The 9,003-nt window shown below is 50.4% G+C and overlaps 1 protein-coding gene across 2 annotated transcripts; it reads left to right on the top strand.

Moving 5' to 3' along the window:
- The first annotated feature begins 248 nt into the window (after positions 1-248).
- Positions 249-9,003, top strand: zdhhc23b (zDHHC palmitoyltransferase 23b). 2 transcript variants are annotated; one of them, XM_066699076.1, is made up of 5 exons: positions 249-803; positions 3,716-3,937; positions 4,386-5,081; positions 5,675-5,842; positions 6,217-9,003. In XM_066699076.1, exons 2-5 carry the CDS (start codon positions 3,801-3,803, stop codon positions 6,485-6,487), a joined length of 1,272 nt encoding a protein of 423 aa, XP_066555173.1. In that variant the 5' UTR covers positions 249-803; positions 3,716-3,800; the 3' UTR covers positions 6,488-9,003. The 2 variants fall into 2 exon arrangements, with proteins under 2 accessions (XP_066555173.1, XP_066555172.1); XM_066699075.1 differs by having other exon boundaries at positions 250-803; positions 3,781-3,937.

Genomic DNA, 9,003 nt, shown 5'->3' on the forward strand with positions numbered 1-9,003 from the left:
TAATCACACTTACAAGTGGGGTAGAGCACAGTGCTGTACTGACTGACGGGCACCCGGGGGGGGTAGGGCACAGTGCTGTACTGACTGACGGGCACCCGGGGGGGGTAGGGCACAGTGCTGTACTGACTGACGGGCACCCGGGGGGGGTAGGGCACAGTGCTGTACTGACTGACGGGCACCCGGGGGGGGTAGGGCACAGTGCTGTACTGACTAGTGGCATCACCACAGTCACATGTCTAAGGAAACTTGGACCAGGGTCAGGGAAATGGGAAAATACTAACTGTCTCTGTCACTGTTTGTGAGACTGTACATTTCATCTACTTCCATGAATACCGTCAGACGAATAAAGAAAACAAACAAACATAAAACAGCTCCAGCTCCAGGACAGAGACAGAGAGAAACGCCCTCAGACGCACACCTGTGGCCGCGGGAACTGAAGGGTTAGTGAGTGCTGACGTCACTGGGCGGCTGTGGAGGAAGTTGCCGCGCCGCTCGCCACTGTGCGGAACAGGCGGCTGCGTGAGGAGTGGGACGCGGGGCTTTAGGGCTCGTCTTAGGCGCGACTGCAGTGCGGGTCCTGCGTGTCTGGCGGCAGCTGCTCCGTGTCCGGACACCCGCACGGCGAGCTGTTCTAGGCTGTTCCATGTCGCCATAACTCCCCGCCGCCCGGAGTGGCTGGACCTCTGCGCCGAGCCGTGGGGGGGAGCTCCGTCTGCGCACAGAAAGGTGACTTCTGCACCAGGCGGCGTCCCGCACTTCTGCAGGGAAAACAGGGATGCAATTAGATCTACAGTTCAGAGCAGGTAAGAAGTCATGCATGATCCATGTCTGTTTTATCACTATATATTCACAGACAGATAAGAAAGCCTTTACTGTTGTTTAAATGGCACTTTTCCCCTCTCCCGTGATGTGTGCGGATGTTGTGTGGGGTTAACAAAATTAAAGCACACAAGTACAGCGACCACTTGGTTATGAGCTCAGAAAGCGGCAGCGCGGATAGCACGGGTCTGTGCTGTGGGTGCATGGCGCTCGCCTGTATAGCCTCCTCCGGCGAGTTTGCAGCCTCAGCCCGGGCTGTGTGCTCTGATCTGAGGTCCAGCACTGTGCTCACACAGCAGTCACACTGTCCAGCCTGCGGCCACAGTAGCGCCCTGTGCTGTCGGAAATGACATGAACTTGGGTTAGTGCTGCTCTTGGACAGTAGGAGTGTATCTTGGCTCGGTGCTCATGCAAAATAAAACCACTCCAAAATAATATTGCAGTAAATCAACAAAATAACTTTGAATTAGAAAACCAATAAAACATATTATTGTAATATTGCCTTGCATAAAGAAAATAACACAAGTTCATCATGATTAAAAGTAATGAACAATATATTTCGCCTCCACTGTGCAATACCATAGTAATAAATGTTGCATGGGAGTGATGGGACACAGGTTTATAATTCAGTCCCGGTGGAGAGAAGTCAGACAGATGCAGTGTTGAATAGTGTTGAATGCTGGCTCTTTATGACGATTCCTGTTGGTGGAGCCCGCAGACACGGCTGTGTTCCCCTGGCCATTCATCTCCCATGACAGGACAGGACAGGACACGCCAGAGCAGCTATTCACCCCCCCTCCAGCCACCCCACCGAACTGAACTCTGCCTGTGTGATTAATTTAATTATTTCAGCTCTGAAACTGTCTGGGAAGTTAGTCTGACTGCAGCCTGCAACTCCTGGGACTGACAGTCACCCCCAACTAACTCTAAAGTGATGAGCTCTGATAAAACGGTTAGGTGTGGGCTCGGCTTAGAGCCAGAGAGCAGAGCTGGCATGAAAACTGGAGGAGGACATGGCTGTATGGGGGAGCAGGACTGGGCAGCTGGAGTACTTACTTTGCTGTGGCCATTAAGCACTAGTTAGTTTGCTGCAATTATTTACAAATTTGTGTAATTTGATTGTACCAAAAGCTATAACTGACTCTGCTTTGACTGGGATGGATGGAGATGCAGCCCAAGGAAGGTGGAGTGGTGATGTCAAAAAAAGCACCTCCGGCAGACGAGCTGTGGCCATTATCTGTGCGCGGGGAGGTCTATTCTGCCTGCATACAAGCCTCAGCCACGACTGCTGGATGTGCTCTGACTTGGCCGTGTGTAATCCAATTATAACCGCATTATTTACCCCTAGCCCATGGTGTAGCTGGTGTGTAATTCAATAGCTGTCGTGCTCCAGGCATGGGGTGTGAGGTCAGGTCTGCTCCATAAGCACTCTGGGCAGTTATGCAGTTTCCCAGAATGGGGGAGTGACTTGAACAGGACTGACAAGTAGCTTTGCTTTTAAAGTATTATTCATGAAAATGGGAATCCTTGGGAATCCTCCTTTTTATCCGGGGGAAAGTGGGTTCTTGGAGCCGAACACCCTGATTTATTTTGTTACGATAAAAGTACAAGCGGTTCACATGGAAGAATGTTGCTCCCCCCTGTCTTTCAATGGGACTTGAAGTGACTGCTGAGGATTGGCGTGGCATCCTTGACCGGAGTCAGTATCCGAGTCTCCTGTGCAGTGTGTAACCCGCTGCTTCCCCCACCCTGTTTCCTGGAAGGTGGTGTTTGGGAGGGAAGCAGATTGTCTTGTCCTAGTTAGCATCTGTCTACTGGGAGTGGTGACCTTGATTCACAGGCAGAGGACACTGTTGTAACTTATTGTTAAGATTAACTAATCAGGTTTTCCAGTATTTTAATATAATTTCTCTAATTGCTGTCTGCTAAAGGCAAGCTGCCAGCAACCCCACCCCCTCGTGCTGCCTTCCACTGTTCACCCATCAGCAGCATCTGAAAGCACAGGCATTGCTTTATGGTGAAGCCGTGTAAATGTTGTGACTTCAGCGTCCTCCGGCCGTGTCCCCACCGCCCCTGCCCCTGTCTCAGTGCTGAGCTGTGCAGTCAGGAGCTCCGGCGCACAGGCATGTGAGCAGCTGAGGCCCAGGGCTCCAGGTGTCCATAGATGTCAGTGTAATGCACACCTGGCTGCGCTGTGTGGCAGGCCTGTGTCAAGTTACCTGGGAAAAAACAACAATCAACCCGGCAGAGCTGTGCAGTATTGAGGACTCTTCTCCAGCCCTGACCTGTATCAGCTCCTGCAATCGAATCCCTCCCATGACCTTGTGAACAGGAGACCGAGCGGGACTGTAGTGCAACAGAAAGTCACTGTGCAGAGCTGAAGTACAGCAGCACATCTCGTTGAAAAAACATGGGGGACGCTTAAGCTGAACTCACTCAAGTCAAGAATAAAGAGTTCTACTCCACAGATACATGATCTCGTCGTGGTTAGATTTAGCTCACTAGCCTCAGTGCTGCTGTTGAAAGGCTTGGTGTGACGCACACCCGAAGGCCAGGCTGCCTGTCGGCTTAGTGCACCGTGCTCTCTGTGATGTGCTGTGCCGCAGCACTCCCATTTTCCCTCGCCAGGGAAGTCGCTTGAGGCTGCAGGTTTTATTTTCAGACTAGATCCCTTAATAATGAAGACCCACAAACAAACAAAAATAGAATTTTAACTTGTCTTGGAGGTGAAAACAGCTTGAACTAATTGAGGTTATTTATTATTTCCAAATGGTACTCAAACCCCCGCTTACAGACAGTGACAGTGACATCCTCCTCTAGGGGGCAGAGTGGTTGTTTGGAGTCCATATCCTTAAAACACAGACAGAAGTGCACATACACACACGTTTGTCACCAGGGGGCCACAGTTACACAGGGGAGCAGCTCCTCCCGCTCTGATGTCCTGCGCTGTGTCCCCGGTAGGGCTGTAGGGTGGAGGCAGCATGAAGCGGAAGGGTGGCCAGCCGGCGGGGGAGGACGAGTCTCTGTGCTGCTGCGAGTATGTTGACCGCCAGGGGGAGAAGAGCCACCTGCTGGCTTGCTGCTGCGACTGTGCCGAGCTGGATCAGGCCTGCGACAGGTGAGGGCTGGGGGATAGGGAGGGCTGTCCTGGGTAAGAGCCTATGACAGGAGAACAGTCTTGGGTTGGGGGGGGTTGTCTGTACCAGGGCTTTGACCTATGGGTCCGTGGGTTATGGGGGCAGGCAGCGAAACATCTCTCCTCTTAAAAGGTGTGAAGATTGTGTACTTCGGATATCAATTTATATATTTTTTTACTGTTATTATGGTGAAAGAGGAGAGAGGGAGCCAGGGATCTCTCTGGGAGCCCAGAATTAACACACACACCATGCTCTATGCTATCAGTGCTTTAGAGGGCGGATGATGTAGGAACCTGTGTTTCCTCAACACGCCCAATAGCGGACTTAGATAATTCTGCATCTGGACTTGTGGTTCTGAATGGGATGCCTGGGGGGGTTTGCTCTGGTTGCCCCTGCTGTCCTGAGCACAGTGTTGTGTGTGTTCCTCAGGTGGCTGAAGCGTGAGTCGCTTGACCCGGGCTCGGTGTCGCGGGTGGCAGAGACCGTGTCGGACCGACTGCGCGTGCCCTGGCTGTCGGGCGCCCGGCGGGTGGACCTGACGGTGTTGCCGCCACTCGTGCTGCTTCCTGTCCTGCTGCACGTGGCTGCACTGCACTTCCTGCTGGGGCTGGTGGTCCTAGCCACACTGCCGGCGCTGGTGCTGTGGTACTACTATGTCACGCACCGCAAGAAGGGCCGCACACTGTTCTTTCTCAGCCTGGGGCTCTTCTCCCTGGTCTACATGTACTACCTGTTCCTCACCGAGGTCGTGCCCAAGGGCGACGTGGGGCTGCTGCAGCTGGCAGCCATTACCGTCGGGCTGGTCCTGACTCTGGCCGCTCTGGCACAAACCAAGAAGGACCCCGGATACCTCAGGAGCCAGCCCCCCCCGCCCCCTGCTGGAGCACACAGCACAGTCACCTATCCTCCTGAGCGGGCGGGGCCAGGCGGGGTCCCCAACGGTGCGCGGCATGAGGTGTTGTTCCTGAATGGTGCGTCTCACTCGGAGCTGGGCAGAGCCAGCGGGGACCAGGAGAGGGTCAAAAAGAACTGGTGCCCCGCCTGCAGGGTGGTGCGCCCCCCCCGCGCTGGGCACTGCCGCATCTGTGCCGCCTGTGTGCAGCGCCTCGACCACCACTGCGTCTGGTGGGTGTTGAGCTTCTATTAAACGCATCCCTCCTCCTGTCAGGGTCTATTCATTTATTTATGCATGCATTCATGTCTGTATTAACAATCTAGGGATTGACAACAACAGCATGCGTTCTAGTGCAGTGGTTGCTAGCCCTGGCTTCCCTGAATCCTTGTTCTGGGACATTGCATTGGCAGGAAGGCTGGGGCCCCTGGATAGTTTGGCTCCATTCACTGATCCTGAATTCAGTGCTGCTCAGGGCCAGCTGTACCTACAGGGGGCTGTGCATAGACAGAGGACTAGAGTAGGAGCGAATAGAGTTAATTCAAAACCCACACCCCAATTTTAAAAAGGTTTTTCTCTGTAGGAATATTGTAGACCAAGCATTATATACAAATAAGGGGAGGGAGAGAGAGATATAGGCCAAGCAGAGAATACACACACAAGAACAAAATCTCTGCAGCACCTGGGCTCCTCTCTTCACGGCAGTGTGATCAGATTGACTGCTGTGTGGTTGGTGTGGTGTGGTGTGGTGTGTGTGTGCGTGCGTCTGTGTCCATTGTGAGTTTAAGTTGGCTGTGTGTTTGTTACCATTGTTCCCTGGGGTCAGGATCAACAGCTGCGTGGGCCAAGCCAATCACCGCTGCTTCCTGCTCACTCTGCTGCTGTTCCTGTTGACCGCGCTGTACGGGATCAGCCTGACGCTGGGCAGCGTGTGTCCCCGGCAGAGCGTCCTCATCGCCCTCCTCTACTGCCCTGGCGTGTACCAGCACTACAGGTATTGCCATACACTGATGCATTGACGCTGATGTTGACTATTCTGCTGTTGGGTTCTTCTTGACTAAACGTTTTACCATCTTTACTTCAATTTTAAGAATCATCGTAGATGGTGTGGCATCAGTCTGTCATGTCATCTTCTGTTGCTATGAATTAGTTCAAGCAGCACAGACGGAACAGAGCGGTTTTACTGCCCTCAGATTCCAAAACAACTGTGGCAGAGCACTGAGGCAGACATGGCACATTGTGCAGCGCAGTCTCTGCATTTTCTCTGATACAGAACAATTTGACTTTCCAAGATGCCACCCTCTGGCTGTCGAGCTAACAGACTGTGTCTGTGCATCTCTGTCTGTCTGTTTGTCTGTGCGAGTGCAGCTCTGCGCTGTGCTTCACCTGTGCCTGGTACTGCAGCATCGTGACTGGGGGGCTGCTCCATCTGTTCGTGCTGCAGCTGATCAACGTGAGCTACAACGTGACGGAGCGAGAGGCGCGGTTGGCTCTGCGCGAGAAGACGGGGCGCCGGCGGCTGTGGGGCATGATCGTGGACACCGGCATCTACACACGCGGCTTCCGCAAGAACTGGGTCGACTTCCTGTCCATGGGCGGCCTGGGGCCCCTACCCCAGCGCCTCACTGACCTGGTGTAGCAGTGGCCCGAGGCAGCCAGTCACAGGCAATGCTGGTGGAGCCTTCCTTCCCCAGTGGTGCGCAGAGGTCTCCAACAGGGAGGTATGGGCCTGTCCGCACCCAACCGCCCAGGGGAGCTGCCACCAGCACCAGGCCTGCACACCTGCACCTGTCAGGGTTTTGTTCTGATTTTACGCATAGCTCTGCTTAGATTAGAGTAGACGCACAGGCTGGCAGTGGTGTGTCCACAGTGTGGTATTCGAGGCCTAAGGCAGGATGGACTAGCATATGAATCTATGACATGTCATCCCAGTCCAGTTCCTGAGTAAAGAAGGAAGTGCGACTTTTCCACACTGAATAAGCATTAATCATGAGTCCTGTTTGAGACATGCCTCCTCTTTTCAGAATCCATCTCCTGTCTTGTTCAGCTAGTGTCCCTGTACAACCTCACTGCACATCTGGCACACTGAGCACTGTCCTCTCTGTCTTGCTTGGAGACAACCCACAAGGTGAAATGGCCGATTCGTTACCCAGGCTGTGGAACAGTCAAGTGTCTCATAACCAGTGGGCTGTGGCACGAACAGGAGTTACATATGAGGGGGAGTGGGGGGAAAAAAAAAAAAGTTTAAATTAAGTATGTTTTGCATTTTTTCAATTTAAATAGGAGTGCCCTGTTTGTAATACTTCAAAAGGTTACACCTACCTAACTTCAACATCAACATTTTCAATTAATACAAGTAACGTCCTAAATTATCGGAATCAACGGTGATGTCGCACTGCAGAGAAGAGAGAGAGATGTTTGATGTAACCCATGGCCCATTTTGACATTTTGACACATTTTAAGGACTAACAGAAGCCTGAACCGAACTGGGCCCATACAGATCTACACCCCATCCAATTAAATATGTAGGAAATAAATCCCAACCTTAACAAAATCCTAAATTCGCTGGGGGCTCCCTGCTCTCTAAACAACGCACATGTAATCGTCAGGCCATTTCTACTTCCATCTGTATGCCTATTAAAACTAGATTTTTTTTATTTTAGTTTTTATCGAGAATTGTTTCTTAAACATCCAGATCTTGAGTTTATATCTAAATTCCTTACACCTAAATCATATTTAGAAACTTATGCAGAAAACAGAGAATGGTCAATATAGTATGACATCAGTAGGTTACCTGCCCCTTTACAGTTGTCAAATTTTCATATTTCTGGTGTGCCACAGAATCATATGAACACATTTAAAAATAAATAAAATAATCCCTAACGAGAACAACATAACTGTATATTGGTACAAGCTCAGGATTATTGATGAAAGTTTTGAAGTTCAGTTTGGGGGGCTAATTAACTTGAAAATGTGTCATTCTAGGAATTGTCAATCTCTTACTCATGCTACTCAGTCTAGCTTGCCTCAGTTTAGATGAAGACTGCTATACTGCTTCCTCCCACTTGATGGTGGTATGTCACCACAGCTCTGTATGCAAAAGCTTAACGTGATCAGATTGTTTGTACTATGAAGCCTGAAGCTCCGACAGTACTGTTCTCTGCACAATCGTACCACTAGGCCAGCGGGTCCATGCCTTCTGTCCAGGCTGACTGAGGAGTCGGGGATCTAGATTCAACTCCAGAGGCCGACTGCTAGCCTCCTCCCAACGTTAGTAATGTTACCTTGAGTCAGACAGTATTTGTGGAAGTGGTGTATGTTCCTGCAAGCGGGGGAGGGTTGCCTTATGTAATGTGTGACCGCACGCTCTTCCTGACTAGAGTTGAGATAAAGGTGCAGTGTTCACCGCAGTTTGACACCCAAGCCGACTGTCATTATGCTGAGGTCCCCTGCATTTGACACCTTAAGAATCAAATGAGATGTATTTCAACCAAACAGAATGGAATGGAAAAGGAAAACTGCTGAGGCTGTGAGTTCAGTGGCGGCAGGTCAGAGGTTTGCCTGGCCGAGAGCGCTGTGCTGTTCCACCTTTATAAACTTCACAGCTGGGTGCGTGAGGGTCAGGACAGTCTTCCATCACTCAATGTCATCGCTGACACCAACAGTATGAGCTAACTGTCCAGGGCTGGGGTTGAAGCCATGGGAGAGCAAATGACATGTGAGGTGCCCTGTTGGGTACTTACCAGAGATCCTGTGTGTGGTGTTTTGTTTTCCATCGTTGCTACTGAAGATCTGCTGGTGGTCAGATGTGTGCTCAGTGAGCCGCATTTATCTGCTTCAGTGCGTGTCTTTCACACAATCATTTAATGTGCACAAAAATAGAGCATTGTTAATAGATTTTGCTTTTGTAGTATATAAATTATTTTATATCAATGTATATTAGTGTAAATGCTATATATATATATATATGTATATATATATATATATATATGTATATGTATGTATATCTTGTATAAAATGCACACAAAAAACATACATTTGTTTAATCAAGTGCAATAAATGAAAACTTTATATACAGGTGTTCCTGAGAAATTACTCAATATGATCAGGAGTTGATTGGCAGCTGATTAAATAAACACTAGAACTTGAAAAGGA

Source organism: Amia ocellicauda, chromosome 3 (genome assembly GCF_036373705.1).
Source record: "Amia ocellicauda isolate fAmiCal2 chromosome 3, fAmiCal2.hap1, whole genome shotgun sequence".
NCBI lineage: Eukaryota > Metazoa > Chordata > Actinopteri > Amiiformes > Amiidae > Amia > Amia ocellicauda.